The 27682-nt window shown below is 44.4% G+C and overlaps 1 protein-coding gene across 1 annotated transcript in view; it reads right to left on the bottom strand.

The window, feature by feature from the left end:
- Window positions 1-3832: 3832 nt before the first annotated feature.
- reep2 (receptor accessory protein 2) overlaps window positions 3833-27682 on the bottom strand; it is a 140137-nt gene continuing 116287 nt past the window's right edge. Inside the window, exons 7-8 of the mRNA XM_078550670.1 lie at window positions 13604-13770; window positions 3833-4756 (exon numbers count right to left, since the gene is read on the bottom strand). Of these exons, the coding sequence (XP_078406796.1) occupies window positions 4682-4756; window positions 13604-13770 (242 nt within the window). The 3' untranslated portion in view covers window positions 3833-4681. The remainder of the gene's footprint in view (window positions 4757-13603; window positions 13771-27682) is intronic.

Genomic DNA, 27682 nt, shown 5'->3' with positions numbered 1-27682 from the left:
ACAAAAGAACAAAGAGGTTTTGAAGGTGGTGATATTATCTAAAAGAATGTGCTAATTAAGATTGGAGAGCAGGACAAGCAAGGTAGCTCTAGTGGGGGTGGGGTGAAATAAATCATGGGTGGAATACATTTAAAAATAATGGAAATAGGCGGGAAGCTCATCGCAAACTGGAGGAACAGCACCTCATCTTCCGACTAGGCACTTTACAGCCTTCCGGACTGAATATTGAGTTCAACAACTTTAGATCTTGAACTCCCTCCTCCATCCCCACCCCCTTTCCATTTCTTCCCCCTCCTTTTTGTTTTTTCCAATAATTTATATAGATTTTTCTTTTCCCACCTATTTCCATTATTTTTAAATGTATTCCACCCATGGTTTATTTCACCCCACCCCCACTAGAGCTACCTTGCTTGTCCTGCTCTCCAATCTTAATTATCACATTCTTTTAGATAATATCACCACCTTCAACACCTCTTTGTTCTTTTGTCTGTGACATCTTTTGGTTATCTCCTCCTATCACTGCTTGCTTGTCCCAACAACACTTCCCCGCCCCCCCCCCCCCTTAAACCAGCTTATATTTCACCCCTTTCCTATTTCTACTTAGTTCTGTTGAAGGGTCATGAGGACTCGAAACGTCAACTTTGCTCTTCTCCGCCGATGCTGCCAGACCTGCTGAGTTTTTCCAGGTATTTCTGTTTTTGTTCCTTTTATTGTTCCTTTGTTGTTTTAGATCATGGATACTTGTGATTCCTTACTCTTTTCCTGGCTGAGATCATTAATCCATGCGATTACTGTTTACTGTGACTACTGATGTCCTTTTATTGGCTCTAAAGATAAATACTCTAGAAGTGGATCAAACTGATGCTTACTCTTTGCTCAAACACTCAAAACTGCCTTGTTATGAATAACTAGGATTAACTGACATGAGAAACACTGGAGTCCTGTTATACAGATGAACTAACGATACAAAGTATTGCAGGTAGTTAGTAAATAAGTGCAGGCAATATGTGTCTCTAGGAACCTGCATATCACTGCAGTAACTATTCTCCTAATGAAAAAGGAGTGTCTGACAAAATCTTTTTCATTCAGAGGGGAAAAAAAGAGATTAGATGCAATCAATCCGGATGTGAAAAAAAATTTGTCAAATATTTTGACATGGAACTTTAAGCAATTTTGACCATTTAAACGTATAAGACGTGTGTAAATTAGTCATGGAGAAAAACAGCTTTATTTTAAAATGAGACTACCATTCTCTTTATATAGAGTGCAAGTGAGTTTTAGGACATCAAATACATTCTCTATAAACTGGTCTCCTAGATTAAAGGGGGCCTGATGTGGGTAGGCACATGAATCTTTGTGATTTTTGGCCAAGTACCCTTACATACTTGCAATATTTTGTAGACTAAGACAGTTTCCACAGTAACCATTGGCATATGTTCCTGAGATGGAAACCTATTAGTCACAGTCCACATCAGTCAGTGGAAATTACATCATGGGCAACATTTCCCCCCCGTTGGGGGGGATGTGCAGGAACGGGAGCGGGTGCAGGTGGGCGGGTTCCTGATCGGCGTCCCCAGTCGGAGGCGAGCCACCATTTTATGTGGGCGGGTCAATTAAGGCCCGCCCAGCATGACATCCACCAGGAAGCGCTATGCCCTCCCTGTGCGGGCGGGGGGATTCCCTGAGCTGGGAGTGCGCTCTTTTGCACATGTGCACAAAAGAGCGCACAGATCTCCCTGAGGCTAAGTGCTGCCCCAGGGAGATCGGCTCAGCTTTGATACATAGAATAAAGATTAGAAAAAAAATTAATGACATGTCCCCTCAAGTGCCACTGTCTCATGAGCTGGGACATGTCAATTTCTTTTATTTAGACATTTAATACAAATTTTAATACCCTCATGAAACCTCATCCTGCCCATGGATGAGGTTTCATGCTTTATCGGAAGCCCGCCTGGGCTCCCGGCCTGCCCGCCAACCCTAAGGTTGGACGGGCAGGTCCATTGATTGATTCAATTGCTTTATTAATGGCCTTAAGTGGCTGTTGACAGGTTGGCGGGCACGCAACCTGCGCACCCGCCCACCTGAAAATGTAAAAGATGCGGGGTGATGTCGGGACGCCCGCCCGCGTCACCCCGCGTCATTTTGCGCGTCGGCGAGCGGGCCCCGCCCCCTGCTCGCCGACTGGAAGATGCAGCCCCATGAAAAAGTTTCAAAGTGATTTTATGTTATACATGTACATTCATGGTTCTCACTATCACATCTACAATTGAAATATAAAAGGGGGCAACTCATCCTGTTCCAGCAAAGGTGCAAACTAGTATATTGTGGGTTTTGGAACTACTACTGGATTTTCAAGCAGTGCATCTGGGTGACATCTACTGCAAACTGTACATAATGGATATGTAAATCAAGCAGAAAAGAGGCAGAAGCTGTGTTGACCTGCTCTGCTGAAATAACATAAAAATAGCTTCACGCGCCAATCTCTGGGGCTCAAGCAGCAAACTAGGGCTTTCAGGCTTCTACATGACAGAACTTAGCTCTAGTATATTTTTTTCTCCTCCTTGTAGCCAGCCATTTGGCTGCACTGACTTCCCCTTGCAGAAACTGCAATGGACTGAATCAAACTAATTACGAATGACACCTGTGAAATTGATGATAGTGTCATTGATTATATTAGCTACATGACCTAACTAAGAGTATATGGTCCATCCTGATGTGTTGTTAGAAGGAGGACTTTAATAACTCACTAAAATAACATGCATACTACACTGGCCTGTAGTATAAGTTGAGCCTATAGTTTATTATACAGTGTATTTACATTTACAAAGTGCATACTATTTAGCCTGCTATATCAGGTATAGTAATTTTCCTGGTAATCCATTACTATATGTCATATGATGTCACACAACATCAATTCCTATATCACTACCATGTTTATTACTCTTTCATTTATGTCATATCACCTCAGCCACACTCAGTAAACCCACTGGTAATCAGTAGAAAGATAAAAATAAATAAAAATAAAAGTTAATTCATTTTGTCTCGAGGTTCTGGCAACATTCCATAAATCAGTCTTCCTTTACTCTCAATGTTTATGGCATCATCAAATCCTGTTTGACTGAATCACTGTTTATAGCTCACTGCAAGCCATCTCCTAGAAACGACCGGGTGATTTTGGAAAGGGTTGTGGTATTGATGTACTGGCTCTAACTGTCCGCAGAAAAATGAGGAAATACTATATCATATTCACAGTGTATACCTGAGACATGCAAAAATTCAAGAGAAGATCATCATTACACCAACTTTAACCTGAACCCTGTAGATGTCATCTGGAAATGGGGCAAAAGAATCTCAATGGATCCCATTTCATTTAATGAAAAAAAGGACAAACAGCTTCAATTCTAGCTCAAGATCCCAATATAGCAAACCTTTTCCATTTTGATCAACCAAATCTTTGCAACTTCCGCTTTACGGAATTTCAATCTTACAAACCATTGCTACAAATAGTCAGTGAAACCTTTACCCACCTCTCCTACTGAATACAATTCCAAGGGAACAATCCTCCTCTCATCACTCCCACTGTACTGATTTCCAACAAACCCAAGTCACTTTCTATTCACTTCCACTAAATAGAACACTAAAGCACTTCCTGTTTACTACCAATGTATATAATTCCAATATAACAAACCCCCTCACATTCATTCCCACTGTACCGAATTCCAATGGATCAAATCTTTTCCCATTTTTCTCCCTTTCTGTAGGATGCTAATTAAGCACAGTCTTCCTGTTCATTCCTACAAATGTGAAATTTCTGATCAAAATATGAAATATTGTCCAGTTGCATAGTTTTTAATTATCAGTCTCCAAATACAGTGAATCAACTATCAAACAAAGTCTAAAGATGGCACCACACTTTAGAAGTTTTTATAAAATATATTCTCCCTGGATGTTCCGTGTTAAATGTTCAGTTTAATTATTGAGTGAATGATTGATTCATTAGTTTACGGTACAAAGATTTGAAATCTTAGTGTTCTTGTCTTCAGCTCATAAGATTTCCTGAATAATCATAGTCCAGGTATAAAATACCTTAACACTTTTTCTGTATCAGGATTCAACTGGACTGAAAACCAAAGCCATTTAAATGGACCTTAAGTTCACAGCTTGCAATGGTTGCTGGTCATAGGTTTTCACGACCACTTCCAGGTGAAACACTAGATAGCTACCCGCAATCAAAGGTTTTTTAAAACAGTTCGTTGAAGTTAAAATTAACATGGATGTGGATCCTGTGCTCTCTTTCCACATAAAAGGAGAAAGAAAAGATCAACCCAAAGAAAAGATAGTGATTAGTGCAAACTTAAACACAGATTAATGTTTTCCTGGGAACATCTTGGTGAAACTTCAACTTGAATACTTGTTTCTGTTGGTGAAATGCTGATATAACACTGAACAAGACTGTTTAGTCTGGTCTCTCATTGGCTTCCCTAAGTACTGCTGTGCTGTGCTGACGCCTGCATTCCCCTAGACCTGCTAAAGACACGCCCCATAGCTCCTATTTACACGACGTGGCTTCTCTGTGCTTTAGCAGTTTCCTGCTTCAAGCAAGACTCAAATCAGTGATGTACTGAAGGCAGATGGAAAGACTTGTTGCACTCTGCACGGCTTTGTCTCCACATCTTCCAGTTCATGCAGACTCAGTACTGCTAGTGGTGCCTGTGGCCTTCTTCTTGGTGCGCAACTTAACACTCTTTGATTGTGGCTGAAAAACAGATATTAAGAGGCAACTAATTAGGTGAGCTTTTCAGGAGTTGCTCACACGCGCACACATGAACCTAATACATTACCTCAGCAGAAAGGTGATTCACACTGCATCATCTAGTCCCCATCAGAGAGAGATCTATTGCCTGTACTGTCCACCACTGGCCTCAGCACTATTATGTTCAGAAGGGGTAAAATTAACCAGTGCATCCACTTCCTGATGCTATTTAGCAATACCAGGTTTCCCAGCTCCTGATTTTTGAAAAATGCTCCTGCTTATTCCTAGTTAACTGTAAGCAACTGTGTGTTTTCTTTTTTATGAAAAGAAAAATCCAGCCTAAAAAATTGAAAACATTGTAATTTTGTTAAGTAATTAAATAGTTTCTGGTTAACAGCTGGTTATCACTCATAGTAAATCCAAAGTAAGTAAACATCTGCCCTCACATTTATATATAGTCCACCAATACCATGTCTAACCAGATATCCAAAAGGTCTTTCTTAAAAGTGCAAATCAGCAGCATTAACTGATTTGACAGTTTACCTATACTACGTATCTCCATTATTGGACAAAATAAATCTCATTCTATTCTCAAGATTGATTCAGATTTGGAAATTTCATTTTCATATCCCCTGGTTCTACACAAACCACATTAAATAACTGGCTTTTATCCACTTGGCTGAGTATGTTATAAATCTCCATTACATTACCTCTTAATTTTCTTTTTCTGTCTACTTCGGTTCTATGGTTCTTCATTATATCAAGTCCCATTCCTAGATCATCCTTTTCATTGTTCTCTGAATCATGTCTAATACATCCATTTCCTGGTTCAAGATCCACAAATGAGTTCCAATGTTCCAAATGTGACCTCACAAGGGATTCACACTAAGCTGGAATAAATTGTTTCTACCAATAACCAAATACTCTTGAGATGCACCCCCTTACACTTTGGTATAAATTGTGATTTAGGGCTGGATTTTCAAAGAGTCGTGGAGACTCCGGGCTCGTTTAAAAATGGTGGGCCATCCCCATTTGCGGCTGATCCTATTTTCGGTCGTGGGTGGGGGAAATGGGGGCAGGATGTGACTCCCACACAGGAACATAAGAGCCAGGAGTAGGTCATTCAGCCCCTCAAGCCTGCTCAGCCATTTAACCACATCATGGCTGATCTTCTACCTCAATGCCATTTTCTCACACTATCTCCTTATCCCCTGATGTCATTGGTATCTAGAAATCTATCGACCTCTTCTTTGAACATATTCAATGACTGAGATTCCACAGCCCTCTGGGGTAGAGAATTCCAAAGATTCACCACCCTCTGACTGAAGAAATTCCTCCTCATCTTGGTCCTAAATGACCTACCTCTTATTCTGGTTCTAGTATGGTGTCCCCTGGTTCTAGACCTCCCCAACCAGGGGAAACATTCTCCCTGATTTTACTCTGTTGAGCCCTGTAAGAATTTTGTACACTTCAATGAGATCACCTTCTCATTCCTCTAAACTCTAGAGTGTACAGGCCCAATCTCTCCTCATAGGAAAATCTCCCTATTCCAGGGATTAGTCTGGTGAACCATCATTGCACTCCCTCTATGGCCAGTATATCCTTCCTTAGGTAAGGAGACCAAAACTGCATTGGCTATATACAGCTGCAGCAGACTTCCTAATTTCTGTACTCAAATACCCTTGCAATAAAGGCTAATATACCATTTGCCTTCTTAATTGCTTGTTGCACCTGCATGCTAGCTTTTAATGACTCATGAACAAGGACACCCAGGTTCCTTTGGACATCAACATTTCCCAACCTCTCCCCATTTAAGAAATACTCTGCATTTTTGTTTTTTCCTGCCAAAGTGGATAACTTCACATTTTCCCACATTATATTCCATCTGCCATATTCTTGCCCATTCACTTAGCCTGTCTAAACCCCCTTGAAGCCTCTTTGCATTCTCCTCACAACTCACATTCCCACCAAGTTTTGTGTCACCAGAAAACTTGGACATATTGCACTTGGTTTCCACATCCAAATCATTAACATAGATCATGAATAGCTGGGGCTCAAACACTGATCCTTGCGATATCCCACTAGTCACAGCCTGCCAACCTGAGAATTGATTTGTTTACCACTACTTTGTTTTCTGTCCATTAACCAATCCTTAATCCATGCCAACATATTATCCCCAATCCCATAAACTCTAATTTTGTTTATTAACCTCTTGTGTGGGACCTTATCGAAAGCCTTCTGAAAATCCAAATACACCACATCCACTGGTTGTCCTTATCTATTCTGCTAGTAACAGCCTCCGAAAAACTCCAACAGATTTGTCAAACATGATTTCCCTTTCATAAATTCATGTTGACTCTGCCCAATCTCACTATTATTTTCCAAGTGGCCAGTTATCACATCCTTTATAATAGATTCTAGCATTTTCCTGACTACTGATGTCTGGCTAAGAGGTCTGTAGTTCCCTGTTTGCTGTCTCCCTCCTTTCTTAAATAGTGGGGTTACATTTGCTACCTTCCAATCCACAGGCACCTTTCTGAATCTGTAGAATGTTGAAAGATGACCACCAATGCACCCACTATCCCTACAGCCACCTCTTTCAATATTCTGGGATGTAGATCATCAGGTCCAGGGGATTTATCAACTTTCGGTCCCATTAATTTCTCCTGCACTACATTTTTATTAATACTAATTTCTTTCAGGTCCTCAATCTCACTAGTCCCTTGGCTCCCCAATATTTCACGGTGATTTTTTGTATCTCCCTCCATGAAGACAGACACAAAGTATTTGTTTAGCTTCTCTGCCATTTGCTTACTACCTGAGATAAATTCTCAATTCTCTGCCTGTAATGGGCCCACATTTGTCTTTACTAACCTTTTCCTTTTTACATACCTTTACAAGCTTTTACAGTCCTTTTTTATGTTCCTCACTACTTTACTTTCATATTCTATTTTCTCTTTCATTATCGATTTCTTGCTTCTCCTTTGTTGAATTTTAAAATGCTCTCAATCCTCAGACTTAATACTTTTTTTTGGCAAGTTGATATGCCTCTTCCTTTGATCTAATAGAATCCTTAACGTCTCTTGTTAGCCATGGTTGGATCACTTTTCCTGCTTGCTTTTTTGGGGCTTAAAGGAATGTAAATTTGTTGCAAACCATGTTTTCATTCTTTAAATGCTAGTCATTGCCTGTCTACTGTCATACTTTTTAATGTCGTTCCCCAATCTACTTCAGCCAACTTGCCCCTTATACTTTCATAGTTTCCTTTGTTTAGATTAAAGACCCTAGTTTTGGATTAAACTACACCAATTTCAAACTTCATGTAAAATAATATCATATTATGGGCACTCATCCCTAAAGGCTCCTTTACAACAAGATTACTAATTAGCCCTTTCTTATTGCACAATACTAGATCTAAAATAGCCTGTCCTCTTGTTGGTTCCTCAACATACTGTTCTAGAAACCCATCTTATATACATTCTAGTAATTCGTCCTCCTCAGCATCAGTGCTAATTAGGTTTACCCAGTCCAAATGTAAATTGAAATCCCTCATGATTACTGTATTACCCTTGCTACATGCATCTCTAATTTCCTGATTTATAACCTGGCCTACATTACCACAACTATTTGGTGGCCTATAAACAATTCCTACCAAATTTAATGCCCCTTCCTGCTTCTTTGCTCCACCCAAACTGATTCTACATCTTGATCTTCAGATCTAAGATCCTCTCATACTACTGTACTAATTCCATCCTTTATTAACCACCTCCTTTCCTTTTTGCCTATCCTTCTTAAATGTCGAATATCCTTGAACTTTCAGTTCCCAACCTTGATCACCCTGCAGCCACGTATCTGTAATGGTAATTTGTGCTGTCAATTCATCCACCTTGTTGCAAATGCTGCGTGCATTCAGATAGGGTGCCTTTAATTCAGCCTTATTATTTTTGCAATCTCTAATCTTAACTGCTGAAACACTTTTAAGTTTGTACACTCTGTCCCTTCCTGCCACACTCTGATAACCATTTCCCTTATTGCTACCCTGCTCTCTTACCTTCTCCTCTCTCTTTAGTTTACTACATCTTCCCTTACTCCCACTCTTTAGTTTAAAGTCCTCCCTACTTCCCTAGTTATATGACTTGCCAGAACACTGGTCCCAGCACGGCTGAAGTGAAGACTGTTCCCAGTGGTACAACTTTCATTTTCCACAATATTGAAACCAGTGCCCCAGGAATCAAAGCCCATTTCTCCCACAACAATCTTTGAGCCATACATTTAACTCTCTAATCCTATTTACCCTATGCCAATTTGCTGATGGCTCAGGTAGTAATCCAGAGATAATTACCTTTGAGGTTCTGCTTTTTAATTTAGCCCCTAGCAGCTCATAGCCTCTAAGTAGAACTTCCTTCCTAGTCTTACCTATGTTGTTGGAACCTACATGGACCATGACCACTAGATCCTCCCCCTCTCATTGCAAGTTCCTCTCCAGCTCAGAGAAGATGTCCAAACTAGACATTGGGCAGGCAAGACAGCCTTCTGGACTCTCACACTTGGCTGCAGAGAACTGTGTCTATCCCCCTCACTATACTATCCACTACTACCACTACATTCCTGTTAGCTCCCCGGCTTGAATGGCTTCCTGTAACATGGTGCCATGGTGAGTTTGCTCAATCCCCTTGCAGTACCTACTGTTGAAGTACAGGGCACAAGCACCTCAAACCTATTGGACAATTGCAAAGGCTGAGGTTCCTCCACTTCTACCTTCTCAATCCCCTTACCTGCCTCACTTGCAATCACACCGTCCTGTCCCTGACCACATGTGGGAAATCTGAAATCAGCAGGGCTATTTGAACTCAGTGCTGAGCCTGTGGAACTGTCAAGCAGTCATGTTATTTAAATGGCCAGCCCTTTAAAAGCTTGAAAAAAAAACTGCTTGCCCATGTGTCTGAGAGCTGAAAAAAATCTGTTCCAGCAGTTTCAATAACTGTTTGTTTACATAACCCTAAGTGCTAGCATTATAGCATTATTAATGGTTTGACTGCTTTCCATAATCTATCACGATCAGAATGTGATGTGGGGACATGGGGTGGTGGGGGCCGGGTGGGGTAGGAATTATAAGTTCACAGCTTGATTGACAGCTCAAAGACATTATTAAAGGTCTTTGATGTGGATTTATGAATAAAAATGTTTTCTTTTTATAAGGGATTACGTACTTGAAGGGATTTAAATGTGCTGAATGGACTTTCATGAATGGGACTGTTCGTTTAATATAGTGAAACATGTAATAGATATTTAGGTTTTTATTTTATTTAATCTCAAAATGGCTCCAAAGGTCTACTCATGGTGGATACTGGGTGAGCTAGCATGGAGAATATAAGACCAAAACATTGTGGATGATGGGGCATGAACTGGCATTAAGTTGGCAAGGGGTCTATAATATGCCATGGGAGTGCATGTGGAATGAGTAGGCATTAATTTGGCAAGGGGCTATAAGGGCCATGTGGTGGGTGGGGGACATGAGTTGGCATAGAGGGGGTGAGGGGCTAAGTGGGGATGGGTGGGGAGGATGAGTTGGCATAAGACATTTGAAGTGGGTGGGGGGTTGATGATAGTTACAGTTTGCCAAGTTGAAAATGACCCATTTAGCCTGACTCTCTGTTTCCTGTTAGCTGACCAATCCTCTATCCATGCTAATATATCAACCCCAACACCATGAGCTTTTATCTTGTGTAGTAACCTTTTATGTGGCACCTTATTGAATGCCTTTTGGAAATCCAAATACAGTACATCTACTGGAACCCCATTATCCACCCTGCTTGTTACATCCTCAAAGAATTCTAATAAATTTGTCAAACGTAATTTCCCTTTCACAAAAATATGTTGACTCTGCCTGATTGTATTATGATTTTCTAAATGTCCCAATGACAGATGCTAGGCTAACTGGCCTATAGTTTCCTGCTTTCTGTCTCCCTCCTTTCTTGAATAGCGGTGTACATTTGCTGTTTTCCAATCTGCCGGGACCTTTCCAGAATCTAGTGAATTTTAGAAGATTACAACCAATGCTTCCACTACGCCTGCAACCGCTTATTTTAAAACCCTAAGGTGCAGGCCGTCAGGTCCAGGGGACTTGCTGCCTTTGATCCTATTATTTTCCACATCGCTTTTTCTCAAACGATAGTGATTGTGGTAAGTTCCTCTCTCCTTTTTGCCTCTTGACTTTCTGCTATTCCTGGGATGCTTTTTGTGTGTTCTACTGTGAAAACAAAATACTTGTTCAAAGTCTCTGCCATTTCCTTGTTTCCCACTATTAATTCCTCAGTCTCATCCTCTAAGGCAGTAATGCTTACTTTAGCTATTCTTTTCCTTTTTATGTAGAAGCTTTTATTGGCTGTTTATATATTTCTTGCTAGTTTTCTCTCATACTCTAATTTCACCTTTTTTTTAGTCAGCCTTTGCTGGTGTCTAAAATAAATCCCAATTTTCACTAATATTTGCTGCATTGTAAGCCTTTTGTTTCAATTTGATACCATCCTTAACTTCCTTAGTTAGCTACAGATTGCGCATCCTTCTTTCTCAGCGGACTATATCTTTGTGGAGAGTTATGAAATATATCCTTAAATATATTTACCTAGAAGGACAGAGGCAGAAGATGCATGGAAATACCACCACCTGCAAGTTCTCCTCCAAGCCATACACCATCCTGACCTGAAACTTCAGCACCATTCCTTCACTGAAGCTGGGTCATAATCCTGGAACTTCCTTCCTAACAGCACTGTTGGGGGTTTATCTACACCACATGGACTGCAGAAATTCAAGAAGGCAGTTCACCACCACCTTCCCAAGGGCAATTAGGGATGGGTAATAAATGCTGGCCAAGCCAGTGACGCCTACATCTCGTGAATGAATGAATTAAAAAACATCTGTCACTGCTTGTCTACCATCTTACCTTTTAACCTATTTTTCCACCCAATTTTAGCCAACTCTGTCTTCACACCCTTGTAATCATCTTTATTTAAGCTTAAGACACTAGTTTTAGACCTGAATTTCTCACCCTTAAACTGATGTGAAATTCTATCATGTTGTTATCATTCCTACCCAGAGGACCCTTTACTATGGGGTCATTAATTAATCCTGTCTCATTACACATTATCAGTTAAATATAGTCTGCTCCCTGGTTGGTTTAAGAGTGTATTGTTCTAAGAAACTGTCCTGAATACGCGCGATGAACTCATCCACAAGGTTACCTTTACCACTTTGATTCATCCAATCTATATAAAGATTAAAATTGCCCACAATTATTGCAGTGCCTTTTTTACAAGCTCCTGTTATTTCTTGATTTATACTCTGTCCTACTGTGTAGCTAATGTTAGAAGGCCGATAAACTCCTCCCACCAATGACTTTCCTTTGCTATTTATTATCTCCACCCAAACTGATTGTACATCTTGATCTTCTGAACCAGGATCATTTCTCACTACTATGCTAATCTGATCCTTTATCAATATAGCTACCGCACCTCCTTTTCCTTTTCTTCCTGTCTTTCTGAAATGTCAAATATCCTTAAATATTCAGGTACCAGGCTTGGTTACCTTGCAACCATGTCTCTGTAAAGGCTAACATATCATACTCATTTATTTCTATTTATGCTATCAACTCATCCATCTTGATAGGAATGCTGTGCACGTTCAGATAAAGAGCTTTTAATTCTGTCCTTCTACTGTTTTCCCTACTCTGACCTTATTTGCTGGTGCTCTCTTACATAGGTATCCTCTGTCCCTCCCTCACACTCTGGTTATCAATATCCATATCGCTAGCCTATACTATTGCCTTGTCCTTTCTTTTTAACTTTCCAAATCCTCCCTCACATAAATCCTCCGCTCCACTATCTAGTTTAAAGCCCTTTCTACAGCCAACCTATGATTTGCCAGGACACTGGTCCCAGTGCAATTCTGGTGAAGACCATCCCAACAGTACAGCTCTCTTTTCCCCCCAGTACTGGTGCCAGCATCCCATGAATTGAAACCCATTTCTCCCATACCAATTTCTGAGCCATGCATTCAACTTTCTGATCTTATTTACCCTATGCCAATTTTCTTGTGGCTCAGGTAATAATCTAGAATTTATTACCTTTGTATTTCTGCCTTTTAATTTAGGTCCTCGCTGCTCATACTCCCTCAGCAGAACCTGTTTCTTGCTGCTACTTAACTCATTAGTACCCAGGTAGACTATGACAACTGGATCCTTCCCTTCCCACTCCAAGTTCCTCTCCAGCCCCGAGGAAATGTCCTTCACTCTGGCACTGGGTAGGCAACACAGTCTTTGGTTCCCGAGTTCTCGGCTGCAGAGAGCCAGCATCTAGTTCTAGTCAGACCTCCGCAAGGTACTGTATGGGCATGGGATGTTGGGCCTTGAAATGGTTCCTTGTTGCCCCAAGTTTAATGGGTGCAGCTATTTGCTACCCTTGAATCTTCTTGGCCAATAATTTTGTTGTTTCGTCAAATAATTTCACGGGTTTAGTCTGTAACAACTGTTGCTTCTAAATCCATGCTGATGCTTTCCTATGGCCTGTGCATTATTTAAATCCCCATTAACAGAAGGCTGAATGGCACCACTGAAGATAGAGGATAGGGATCAACAGGAATCAAGGTTGATGGGGCAGAAGGGTATTAACTGATGGGGACTAGGAACACTGACTGTCGGTTAACAATCATCTATAAAGCAATGGAATGGGACCAATGGAATTGGGGTCAGTGATAAATGAACATGTGGGATGGATGGCATCAACAGCATTGGGTATAGACAGAGAACAATGAAATATCTAAAGTTGATTGAGGCTAGCAGTCATGACAAGATACCTCTGAACGCTGCAGCTTTTGTTTAGGGGCTTTAAGGCTCTGGGTGCGTTTTGGCACTTTCTCCACATCTTCATCCAACGGTTCAGGCTTCATTTCTGGCTGCTCCCCATCTGATTTCTGAGCCTGCGTGCTCCCTACCTCTTCTCCTGAAGGAAGCCAGTGTGTGTCTGAGAAACAGCAAGGCAAAAGAGGAAGGGGTTAAAATTAAAAGCAATATTTTATAAGAGCACACTCAATAAAGATATTTCTTCTCAAAACAATGCTGAAATATTGAAAATGTAATTCTCAAATAAATGCAGGCAAGTTAACCATTCCATAGAATATGATATCTAAAATGATCTCAAATATCTTTTATATTTTGATTTTGTGAAGTTCCTTGGGACATTTTAAAATGTTACAGGTGATATATAAATATATTGTTGTTGTATGCATGTAAAAATATAGCTTTTTTGACTCATGCCTTGACAATGTCAGACACACCCCTTCATTGAGCATGATCCAGTTGATCCGGTCACAACTAAAAGATAAAATAGTATAGATGGTATCACAACCAAGTATTCCTGCCCCACTGGTGTAAAATAAAAAAAAACACTCTCTTTAGTCTCTGCAGTGAAGTCATAACAGTCACTGTGCTTCAAAGTAATTCACTGTCTGTTAACTGCTCTATGTTCCTTGGGTATAATGGGGTGCAGCATAAGTTAAGGCTCTCTGACAACAACTTCTATAACTGGAACTGTTAAAATGGACAATTCATTACAATAAGCTTCAACATTAAACACCTCCATTACAACAAATTATTGTCATCACGAACATTGCATTTACATGTTGGCATGACAAATAATAAATAATTAATTATTGCATTCCATTATGACAAAGTGCTTGTTGCCACACTTTTTTTTATTTGTTTATGACTGTAGGCTTCGCTGACTAGGCCAGCATTTATTGCCCATCCCCAATTGCCCTCGAGAAGGCAGTGGTGAGCTGCTTTCTTGAACCGCTGCAGTCCATGTGGTGTAGATACACCCACCGTGCTGTTAGGGAAGGAGTTCCAGGATTTTGACCCAGTGACAGTGAAGGAATGGCGATACATTTCCAAGTCAGGATGGTGAGTGACTTGGTGGGGAACTTGCAGGTGGTAGTGTTCTCATGCATTTACTGCCCTTCTCCTTCTTGGTGGTAGAGGTCGCAGATTTGGAAGGTGCTGTCTAAGCAGCCTTAATGAGCTGCTGCAGTGCATCTTGTAGATGGTACACACCGCTGCCACTGTATGTCGGTGGTGGAGTGAGTGAATGCTTGTGGATGTGGTGCCAATCAAGTAGGCTGCTTTGTCCTGGAAGGTGTGAACTTCTTGAGTGTTGTTGGAGTTGCACTCATCCAGGCAAGTGGAGATATTCCATCACATTCCTGACTTATGCCTTGTTAATGGTGGACAGGCTTTGGGGAGTCAGGGGATGAGTTACTCTCCGCAGAATTCCCAGCCTCTGACCTGCTCTTGTAGCTACAGTATTTATATGGCTATCCAGTTCAGTTTCTGGTCAATGGTAACCCCCCACCCCAGGATGTTGATAGTGGGGGTTTCAGCGATGGTAATGCCATTGAATGTCATGGGGCGATGGTTAGGCTCTCTCTTGTTGGAGATGTTCGTTGCTTTGTACATGCTTGGCACAGATGTTACTTGCGACGTATCAGCCCAAGCCTGAACACTGTCCAGGTCTTGGTGCATTATTAGAAATGATTAACATGCATCTGAAGCTTCAGTGCAATCAGTAGGGGAAGTATGTCCTTTTATCAAGTGACCCTATATAAAAGTATGCTTTGCTGGTTCCCTTCGATTACTAATAAGGAGGTTTGGCTGTACATGTTGTGATTTGAATGATCAGTGGAGCAGTTTGTACAATAAATGTAGGCTTAATAGCGAAATTGGAACTTACATACATTTCCCAGTTTGAAGCACAAAGGAGGAGAAAAACAAGGGTTAAAACATTGGAGATGGAGCAGAACCTGACCTGAACATTTTAACACAGAAGGGAATTAAGCGCTCTGGTTGCTTTAACAATATTGTAAAGCCACAGGTGGGGACCTGTACAGTACCAGCAAAGGTCAGAAAATCAGGCATGGCATCATCATCAGTGCTTGTTGCATTAGGCTTTGAATTTGGAGGGTAGTTTGAGGTTTTTTGAGGTTTCAGGTTTGTGCGAATCTCATAAACATTTATTAATTAGCTCCTGAGGTCCTCCACCCAATTGTGTGATTGTGTTTATTGCACCAGACTTACCAATAAAAGTTTAATGGATCATACAAGAGCATACCCTTTATACCACACCTCAAGCCAACCATAAAAGGATGAATCTTATTTCCCAAACCTAATGCCATCCACACAAGGAGAGATACAAGGACCCAAATACCAATGCTAACCACCCAAGGGAAAATCCTATATACTCAGCATACATGAATGCATTTAATGACAAACTTATTCAAAGTCCATCAGTCACAGAGTAATAACTTGTGTCCTCATGGCACAAATTTGTCATAAACCAAGGCTGCACAATCATGAAGATCCCCTCTAAGCTACTCACCATCCTGACTTGGAAATATATCGCCGTTCCTTCACTGTTGCTGGGTCAAAATCCTGGAACTCCCTCTCTAATAGATACACCTGTGGGTGTACCTACACTAGATGGACTGCAGCGGTTCAAGAAGGAGGCTCACCACTACCTTATCAACGACAATTAGGGATGGGCAATAAATGCTGGTCTAGCCAGTGACGCCCACATCCCATGAATGAAAGAAAAAAAAGATAGGAGACTGAGTCCTCCACTTGGTTGCTCCACTGGCAGAGGTGTAATGGGTTGGGACCTCCACATGCCACAAGCATGTGGCCCTGAACTTGAGCAATTTTCTGCAGTGATGGGGGTAAGTTGGATATAATTGAGTGGAGAAAAGCTGTTAGAAGTTTTGGAGAGGCTTCTATGGTAGCTGAAATTTATTTTCTGGAAAATATTTTATGCTTGGGGTGGGGAGGGGAGTTCAACAAATCTCCTTGGGATTCATTCAACTCCACTGGGGAATATAACTCTAAATCTTCCTGCAGCCCATAGCAATGCTGGAAACCAGGGATGTAGAGGCATTGCTAGTACACAAAGGACTGGAAATAGTTCCTATTATATAACCTCATCTTATCCCATAATTATAATAAGGTCTGTTTAAATGTACCAAGGGACGCTGAGGTGAGCAGGGAGATGGTTAAGCAGCTCCTATGCAATATCCTGTCACGTACTTTCAATTATACGCAGGAGCTGGTGGAATGAGGCAGAAAATCTAAGCCAGTGTCTGCACAATTGTCAGCCTGGTCAGTCAATCACATGGTCTCTTTAGAGGGCTGATGAGATGCTATTCTTGTGCATTATCACAGAATCACATTGACTGAATTCCGTGTATGCATGCACATTTATGGATATATACATACACACTCACCCTGCTTATTCCAGAACAAACTGAAAATCTGGACCTTCATCCTCTCAAACATCCAAATCCATCTAATTTTGTACATCAATAACCATATTAATTTCATCCCCTATGCCCTTGGCACAGCCTAGCTGCTAACCTTGCTTCTTACAGACAACAGAGCATTCTCTGTTTTCCTGCAATGAATCAACTGTTACCATGAACTGCCAACAAATTTCCTTTATCCAAAGACGACTGGCACAGGATGGTGGACAGTGCTCATTGCATGTCTGCATCAGTGATCATTAACTGAGCAGGCACAATGGAGAGATACCCACTGAATGATGAAGAAGGCAGAACTTGGATTCATTCTGGCCCATATAGAGCTGAACTAATGTCTGACTGGTTACTTATCATGCTACAAAAGAGCTCATCAATAGTCAACACACATACAGTGCTGCTGAGCAGCTTTAGCCAAACACTGAATCCAAGTAACTAATCTTTCTTTACTTAGTTCCAACAGACCTCATGTTTATTCAGACCATGTAATAGCCCAGGTGATGCTAAGGTATTGCAATAACAGAGCTCCTGCAGCACTCGGTTCAACTATTTTAATCTGTAAGGATACAGTAAATGTAGCCCACTGAATTTCCAGGGTCACCTCTATGCGTCTTCCCATTGTCATGTAGTTTAATTCTGTACAGAAACTCTTTGCACATATGAAAATATACTGGGGGTCATTTTGACTGTATGTGATAGTGTGAGTTGGGTAGTAGCAAATCAGCAGACTGTTTTACATCTCTCCCCGTTTCGTTATATTGGAACTAAAAATGGGGAGATATAAAACAGATAGGCAATTTATTTTCAGCCAATTCACACTATTGGACAGTCAAAATGACCCAATTTTTCCACATTTAGTTCAAATGTAATAAATAACACTATCAAGAATGAATAAGCAACATTTTCAACAATGTCAGCTGAAAGTACAAGAAGCTCTCTCCAAAATGGAATTTTCCATAGTCTGTTAATCAAATCAATAATTGTCAGGATTACCATTTAAATGTGTGCATAGTCAGACAAAAGCAAAATATTGCGGATGATGGAAATCTGAAATCAAAACACAAAATGCTGGAAATAATGAGCAGGTCAGGGAGCATCTGTGAAACCGAGTTAATGGGCAGAAATTTGGGTTATTTTTATTCATTTTATGGGATGTGGATGTCGCTGATTAGGCTGACATTTCTTACCCATTCCTAGTTGCCCTTAAGAAGGTGGTGGTGAGCTTCCTTCTTGAACCGCAGCAGTCCCTGTGGTGTAGGTACACCCACAGTGCTGGTAGGGAGGAAGTTCCAGGATTTTGACCCATTGACAGTGAAGGAATGGCGATATATTGCCAAGTCAGGATGGTGAATGGTTTGATGGGGAACTTCCAGGTGGTGGTGTTCCCATGTATCTGTTGCCCTTGTCCTTCTAGATAGTCATGGTCATAGGTTTGAAAGGTGCTGCCTAAGGAGCCTTGGTGAGTTCCTGCAGTGCATCTTGTAGATGGTACACACTGCTGCCAATGTGCGTCAGTGGTGGAGCGAGTGAATGTTTGTGGAAGTGGGTGCCAATCAAATGGGGGTTCTGTTGAAGGGTCATGGGGACTCGAAACGTCAACTTTGCTCTTCTCTGCCGATGCTGCCAGACCTGCTGAGTTTTTCCAGGTATTTCTATTTTTGTTTTGGATTTCCAGCATCCGCAGTTTTTTGTTTTTAATCAAATGGGCTGCTTTGTCCTGGATGGTATCAAGCTTTTGAGTTTTGTTGGAGCTGCACTCATCCAGGCAGGTGGGGAGTATTCCATCACACTCCTGACTTGTGCCTTGTAGGTGGTGGACAGGCTTTGGGGGGTCAGGAGGTGAGTTACTCGTCACAGGATTCCTAGCCTCTGACCTGCACTTGTGGCCTCAGTATTTATATGGCTAGTCCAGTTCAGTTTCTGGTCAGTGGTAACCCCCAGGATGTTGGTCATGGTGGATTCAGCAATGGTAATGCCATTGAATGTCAAAGTCCCGATAGGAGCGGGAATGGAGGCAGGCAGGTGCTAAAAGTATCCCACCCAGCCAACATGCCCGTTTCACGCCATTCCTACTGCTGGTGATTTTCTTTAGTTTGGGGGAAAGTGGGTCCCAGAAACCTGTCTGATTTGGGAATGAGGCCAATTAACATTATTGAGCTCATTTCCAGCTCATTATGGGGCATTTTGGGATTTTGGAGAGGGTATATGGGTTGTACATTGGATCAGGGACAGTCTAGGTGCATAGAGGCGACAACGCAGCTGAGAGCCATTCCTGGATGCACCACGATATCAAGTAGGCCCATAAAAGGAGGTACGGCTGAGAGGGGCACTGAGCCATTGGATATGTAGAGATTTGGGGGGGCTGGTCTGTACATGCTTGGGCAGTGTAGGAGATGTTATGCTTCAGTTATACAGGGCATTGGTGAGATTGCATCTTGAATACTGCATGCAGTTTTAGTCTCCTTATTTAAGGAAGGATGTAAATGTGTTAGAGGTGGGTCAGAGGAGGTTTACTAGATTGATACCTGAAATGAACGGGTTGTCTTATGATGATAGGGTTGACAGGCTTGACTTGATTCCACTGGAGTTTAGAAGAATGAGGGGTGACTTGATTGAAGTATATAAGATCCTGAACGGTCTTGACAAGGTGGAGATGGAAAGGATGTTTCCTCTTGTGGGTGAGTCCAGAATTAGGGGCACTGTTTTAAATTTAGGAATTGCCCTTTTAGAACAGAGGTGAGGAGAAATTTTTTCTCTCAGAGGGTTGTGCAACTTTGGAACTCTCTGGTGAAATCATCCCATATTTGCCCAAACTGCAGTAGCGGGCGGGTAAAACAAAGTTTTACCTGCTGGCTGCAATGGCGGCTTTCCACACCGTATCGTCCCAAACCCACCACATTAATTATGCATTCCTGGGAAACACGCCAATTCCATGGTGGGTGGGCTTTCATTCACCCGCCTCGCCATCACCTCGTCGCTTCATCACACCAGCCACCATATTTAAAGTCCAGCTGCGTGCACACATCTCACTGCTTTCAGCCCACAATTGCCTCAAAGAGGACATGGGTCTGAAAGGCAAAATGACCACAGCCGCCAGGTTCAATGATGTGTCCCTCGAGCGCCTTTTGGACACAGTGGAGGCTTGCCGTGATGCCCTCTACTCCTGCTCTGGCTGCAGGATGGGCAACAACCTCACTGACCCGGCTTGGGAGGCGGTGGCAGCTGTGGTCAGCACCAATGTGCTGGAAAAGAGGACAGCCACCTAGTGCTGCAAGAGGATGAATGATCTCCTCCCTTCCACCAGGGTAACTCCCTCTTCTCATCACTCTCAACTCATATACTCACAAGGCAAGGACTTCCCAGGTGTCTGGCATTTGGAGGACTGCTGGAGGTCAGAAATTTGCTGAGTCTGAGTCAGATGACGAGCCTCTGGACTCGGTCATGTCACAGCTGCTGGAGCTGCAAAGGCAAGCTCGGGAACATCAGGAAGGGATGTCCGCTGCACTCCTCTGCCTTCAGGCTGAGGTGATAGTGCCGGCATGCCAACGTATCGAGGTCAACGCTGATAGGATGGTGGCTGCCAAGGAGACCCTGGTCCAGGACGTCACTCCTGCACTGCTGCGCGGGTTCAACTCTATTGCTGATGTCATAGTTGGCCTCCAACAGTGGGTATGTGAGAGGGGTATAGGGCAGCTCGATCTCACTCCAGCTACCCCTTCTCCTCAAGGAGTCAGCTTGGGCCCCTTGGGCACCCACAGGGAGGAGGATCAGCAGGTGCACACTCTGGGGCATCCATCCAGGTGATTCCAGGAGTGTCCAGCCCACCCGAATCCCCTCTTCCTGTGACCTCAGTAGCTCCAGCTCCACAGGCCGAGGAAGGTGCCACTGCCACACAGGACCCCGAAAGAGGGCAGGGGCCCTCCAGGTCTCAGCCCTCCAGAGGACGCCAGCCAAGGTCATCACAGACAGGGCGTAGCAGTCAGCAGGCTGCCTCCACCTCTGCTATGGATGTCCGGGGAGCACCAAGACGTAGCAGCAGGATTAGGAAGGTTAAGAAGATGTAGTTGCAAAGCTGGATATGGGTGTTAATCACTTGTACATACTGTTACTATTGTCAATCAACTTCCAACAATGTCTCCCTGCCTATGGCTCCTTGTTCTGATGAGCAGTGTTCTTGTCACTTAGGTGTGAAATCTTTCTGCACAAGATAGAGGCAGGTGTCTCAGTCCAGGGACTCTTCCCTGTGCTTTGTGCAGCCTTCAGACCAAAGTGACGGTCCAGTTTCACACACTCTGGAAACATTACTGATGCCTGCACCTCAGCGGTGCCAGTCATTGCTGCCAGAATGTAGTAGGCAGGCGTCACAGAGTTCCGTCATTCTCTCTGTGTGCTCTCAGCACTTTTAAGGCCCCATCTTCGTCAGCATCTGTGTTCAGTGATGCTGTGCTCCTGAAGGGGTCACATGCTAAAGGCGGACAAAGGATCAGGTGCTTTTAAAGTTTCAAGGCTGTGTCTCTATGAGATGACTCTGATATAGCTAGACAGGAGTCAGACATTCTCAGAGGCTTTGTGAAGATCTATGGAGTGTCCCCACCGCATGTCGTCATCATCCCCTTGCATTCGAGCGACTATTAGGGTCTCCACTGCGTCTCCAGGAGAGGAGCATTATCACAGAGGGTATGTGCACTGCTATAAGCCAGACTGGAGTCAAATGTTCACAAATGCAATGTGAGGATCTATGATGTCTCCTCCCTGAATGTCGTCATCATCCTCCACAAATCTAGCAGCCATGAGGGCCTTCCGAGTGCATCTGCCTCATCTGGCTAGTTTGAGGGCCTCATCCCCGTCATCGTCGCCTTCGAGGACCTCCTCACCCTCATCCCCGTCAGCGTCCTCCTCATTGGAGGTGACCTCCAGCTGCTCCTCAGCCAGCTCCTCTCCCCGTTGCAGCGCCAGGTTGTAAATGGCGTAGCAGATGACGATGATGCATGACATCCTCTGCGGACTGTATTGCAGGGCTCCACCAGACAGGTCCAGGCACCGGAACCCCACCTTCAGCATCCTGAAGGTCTGCACCATCAAGTTGCGAGTTGCAGCATGAACTTTGTTATATCTTCGCTCTGCTGCAGTCTGAGGCCACCGCACAGGTGTCATCAGCCACGTCCTCTGTGGGTAACCCTTGTCCCTGAGGAGCCATCCCTGCAGCCTTTGTAGATCCTGGAAGACATCAGGGATTTTTCACTGACTGAGAATGTAGGAGTCATGTACACTCCCTGGAAACTGTGCCCAGACCTGCTGGATGCATTTGTGGTGGTCGCACACCAGCTGCACATTCAACGAATGGAATCACTTGTGATTGATGTAGTTGACCACGTGTTGCCATGGCGATCTGAGCGCCATATGAGTGCAGTTGATGGCACCTTGCATCTGTGGGAAACCCGAGATCTAGGCAAATCCAATCGCTCTTGCATCCTGGCTTTCCTGGTCCCGGGCGAAATGCACAAAGCTGTGTGCCTTCGCAAAGATGGCATCCATGACCTCATGGATGCATTTGTGGGTGGAGGCTTGTGATATCCCACAGAGGTCACCTGTGGAGCCCTGAAAGGAGCCACTGGAGTAGAAATTGAGTGCTGCAGTCACTTTCACAGCCACAGGCAGTGGAAGCCCTCCATGTCCCCGTGGCGCCAAATCCTGCAGTAGCTGGCAGATGTGATCGACCAGTAACCTAGACATGCGCAGTCTTCAACAACACAGATTCTCCGTCATCTGCAGGAATGAAAGATGGTGTCTATAGACCGTGGGTGTAGCTAGGCGCCGACCAGCGATGGCTCGCTGTGGCTGTTCAGCGCCATGTGTGGGAGCTCCAGCCGCCCCTTCTTCCTGAGGGTTCTTCACCTCCGTATGTGCAGCCAGGAGCCTCAGTCGCTCTCTTCTGCATTGTCTTCATTCTCTGTATGCCAGGAGGCATACAGCTAGTTCACCAGGCTCCATGATCCTGATGTACTCCTCCTGAAGGATGAAAGAGAGACATGTGGGTTAGCATGGGTGTACTAAGGACCTGTCCTGGTTAAGTGTGACGGCCTATTAACACGTCCCGGAGAGTGCTGGCCACCACTTGGATGGCCAGAGACTAGTGCGCTGCATGGCTGCCTGAAACCCCACCCACCACCCACTCCATCCGACCGATTGACAGTAGCTTCACCCACTAGATTGCACGCTGTGCTCTCAGCTCAGGTACAGGCATTCTCCTAACCCACACTACAAGGCTGCATTGTTAGCTTGAATCATCGGGGAGACTGGTCCAAACCGGGATGATGACATTGCAAGGGGCTGTGCGCGCCTCCACCAGTGACTGATCCATGGCCAGCTTTAGCAAGGAGATTGTACAACATGCCCAGTCGACAACTGTTCTGCAGTCCACTAAAACGCTTAATATTTTGCAGTCTGTGCCCAAGGGGTGAAAAGCTCTGGAGAACTTAGTGGCACTGTGATGCCTCTGCGTTGCTTGAGTGGGCAGAGAAGCTAGAGGCCCAAATCCAAGCATGTCAATGTGGCTGCGCCTGAACTGTCTCAGCTGCAGAGGAATGGTCACTTTATACAGGTTTCCCTAATGCATGGCCATTTCCCCTCTCCCACTCCGCACGTACTTGCGTGCTACCTTCAACTGTAGGGCAGCCCTTGTCCCCATCCTCCAAAGACCCCTCAACCGCAGTGCATCCCTTGCCCTCCACCCCTTCAAGTCAGCTCAACTGGAGGGCAGCCCTTGCTCCCCCACCTCCCCAAGCCGCCTTAACAACAGGGCTGCCCTTGCACCGCTCCCCCCAAAATGCACCTCAACCGCAGGGCAGCCCTTGCATTCCCCCCCGAGCAATGTGCCTCAAGCTTGAAGTCCAACAGGCGACCCTGGCAAGCGCTGCGCAACATTACTGTGCACTCGCCTCCGAGTTCCCCTCAAAGTGCAGCCCACCAAGTGCATGCCTTTTATTTGCTGCTGTGAAACCCGTCGGTGTGCAATCATGCCGTGGGCGGACAATCCAGCGGGTGTGGGGGGACGGGGAATGATTCCAGTGGGCAGGGCTTATAATGATATGCAGATGTATTACAATGAGGTTCCCGATGTCCGATGGCAGGATACGTGGCCCTCCATCGACGGGCTGAGCAGACGATCGCAAACTGGTTTCATGATATCATAAAACCGATTTTTTGCCTTCTTGGCATATTGTCCGTTCATGTCACCGAACACGCCCGACGCCAGCGGGCACGGAAAATCTCGGCCTCTGCCTCAGAAGGCAGTGGAAGTGGGGTCACCAAATATTTTTAAGGCAGAGGAAGATAGATTCTTAATAGGCAAGGGAATCAAAGGTTATCTGGGGTAGATGGGAATGTGGCATTTGAAACACAAACAGATCGGCCATGATCTTATTGAATGGTGGAGCAGACTCGAGGGGCCAAATGGCCTTCTTCTGCCCCTATTTCGTATGTTTGTATGACCCACCTAACATCATAGGGACACAAGTGGAAGGGTTAACGCTCCAGAGACTATTGTGAGTAAAGTAAGGTGACAGCTGGTAACAGGAACACTCAGGAGTTGGTTCCAGGAGGACCTACCCGGGCATGACAGAGAACCACTGTCGCAGGAAACTGCGACCCTCTAACGAGATGGTAACTAGAGATCTGTGCCCTTGTCATGAAAGACCTCACAACTTGCAGCACTGCTCACCATGCCCGGCCAGTAGCTGTTAAACTCACTGTGCTCTTGAACATCATTGCCTCTAGTTCCTTCCAAAGATTCTCCAAGCAACTGCAGACCCTGGTGGCATCTCACACACTGCTCCACACCATTGCATCTCACAGGTCACTGATGCCCTCTATGCAATAGCTGGACAGTTCATACAATTTCAAACAGATGGGCTCACACAGGCACAAAGGGAAATAGGATTTGCCTCCATCATTGGATATCCCCAGGTGCAGGACATCATCGATTGTACCCATCTTACCATCAAGGTGCCGGCTAAGCGGCCAGTGAGAACCATCAACAGGAAGGGCTTCTCTTTCCTCAAACTTCAGCTGGTTTGTAAGCACACGAGTTTCCCCCATGTCTGTGTTCACTTTCCTGGCAGCTGCCATGACTCCTTTATCCTCTGGCAGTCCATGGTGCTGGGCTATTCACATCACCAAAACTCTGTGATGGATTCTAGGGGACGTGGGAAACCCCTTGAAGAGATGGCGACTCAGCTCCTTAAGTGACCCTGAGATGCAGGCACAGATGCTCTCCAACCTATACCGCCTGCTCACAAGGAGCAGAGCATCAGGCTTCTGAAGATGTAGTTCAGTGCCTGGTCTGGCTGGTTGGCACCCTGCAGTACACTCCTGCAAGTGTCTTCTGCAACGTGGTGGTCTGCCGCTCCCTCCATAACATGATCCTCCAGAGCGGTGTGGACCTTGAAATGGCACAGCTCATCGAAGGGAGAGAGAAGCAAGAGGCAGAACAGAATGAGGACGAGATGGACATTGCAGAACAGAGCGGTGCCCCAGCTGTGCAGGGAGGTGGCCAAGGCCAACAGAGGACTCAAGAGTCCTGTCAAGTTGCCGACAACATCAGGGATCATCTGATCCAGGCACATTTCAACTCAGCCCTTCTAACCCGGGAGGACGGCATGGTCTGGAACTCAATTTCACCCACCTGAGAACACTTGCATTGAAGACGCAGCCTTGACTGGATCCATTCTTACTGCCAATGAATGATGCAGATCTGTCCAAAGGTCTCACTATTTCTCCATTAACGATATTTGTGCTCCTTTGCCATCTCTTCCCTTTTTGTCTAGGGTTGTCATTAAAGAATGCAAGCTCACATCTGGCATTATGTGTCAATATTTAAGTGTCAAAGTTACAAAGTGTACATTTACAAATGAAGCAAACTCCAGTGAAATACTCAGCACTCTGCTCGACTTTTCATTCTCGGTCACCTCTATGCGGTACTCTCTTTGTGTCCTCGGTTGAGGTGGAGGCATCCTGCTTGCTTGACTCGGCTCACGGATGAGGTGCACGTGATGGTTATCCTCGTTGTGGAGATACCATTGGAGACACCTGCAGAGGCTGCTGTATCAGTGTCATCACTGGGCCCTGCCGTATAGTTGGCCCCTCAGTCAGAAATGCCAAGGAGGCTGATGATAATGTTGGCATCCCGAGGTCTTGCACCTTTATCCTCTTTGGTGACTGTCTCAGCCTTTGGTTGGCACTCTGGCTGGAGTGCAGCACCAGTTGGGGTGCAAATGCCATCCACTCCAAACACCTTTGTGGCATCAGTGTCACTGACCAGTCAATGCTACCGAGTGTGGCATATGTTCTATGCACGTCTGTGCACTGCTCCTGCAGCTACCTGTGACTCTCTATGAGATTGACCACTCTCTCAATGGAGAAACTCATACGGTCAAAGCCTTGAACCATGATGGTGCACTTGAGCTCCATGGACTACTCTATTCTCAGCCCATGCCCCCCCACTGCCTCAGGGAACTCTGGCATGTGGACACACACCTGTTGCTGCTGGTCTAAGTAAAGCTTTCTTTCATGTGACTCCCGAAGCCCTTCATCTGCACCATGCTGAGCATGGCTGTGTCTGTCCTCCATCCTCCAAGAGGAACTGCCCACAGCTACCTCTGCCTCTCTCACCTCCTCTTGCATACCAGTGCTGTGCTCTTCAACTAGTGCCACCCTATGTAATCACGCACGGGGACCCACCATTGTGAGTGCATCTTTTCACCTTCTCCATCTCTCCTTCCCCAACTTTCTCCTGCAGGACCACCCTGGCGATTTCCATGGCTCTCTTCTTGATGTGGAGATGGGGCACTCCTCTGATGGTGTAAACCCCCTCTCATGAATTGTGCACCCTTTTTGCCTGCAAGGACAAAAGGGACAGAGAAAGAGAGAGAGAGAGAGAGGTGGCATTGTTGGCCTTTCTGATCAATGCCAGGTCCGTACAGCACTATGGCTCTGAACCTTGCTGATGAGTCAGTAAGTGCCCTGGGCACATTCCAGTGGCATTCCACAAGGCTCAGTGTTGGGTCCTTTGCTGTCTGTGGTATATATTAATGATTTGGACTTAAGTGTGAGAGGCATGATTGGGAAATTTGTAGATGACACAAAAATTGACAGTGTAGTTGATAGTGAAAAGGATTGCTGTTGCCTCCAGAATGATTTCAATGGTTTTGTTGAGTGGGCAGGAAAGTGGAAAATGGAATTCAATCCAGAGAAGTGTGAGGTAAGGCATTTTGGGAGGGTAAACAAAGCAAGGGAATAAACAATAAACAGGATGATATTGAGAGGGGTAGAGGAAGTGAGAGTTTTGGAGTGCCTGTCAACAGGTCCCTGAAGGTGGCACGACAGGTAGATAAGGTGGTAAAGAAGGTATGTGAATGCTTTCCTTTATTGGATGAGGTACAGAATACAAAAGCATGGATATAATGCTGGAACTGTGTAAACCACTGGCTAAGCCACAGTTGGAGTTTGGTGTAGAGTTCTGGTTGCCACATTACAGGAAGGACATAATTGCTCTGGAGAGAGTACAGAGGATATTTA

Source organism: Cetorhinus maximus, chromosome 10, assembly GCF_964194155.1.
Source record: "Cetorhinus maximus chromosome 10, sCetMax3.hap1.1, whole genome shotgun sequence".
In the NCBI taxonomy this organism is placed as follows: Eukaryota; Metazoa; Chordata; class Chondrichthyes; order Lamniformes; family Cetorhinidae; genus Cetorhinus; species Cetorhinus maximus.
The sequence above is the reverse complement of the archived record's forward strand: the minus strand, read 5'-3'. Positions and strand labels throughout refer to the sequence as shown.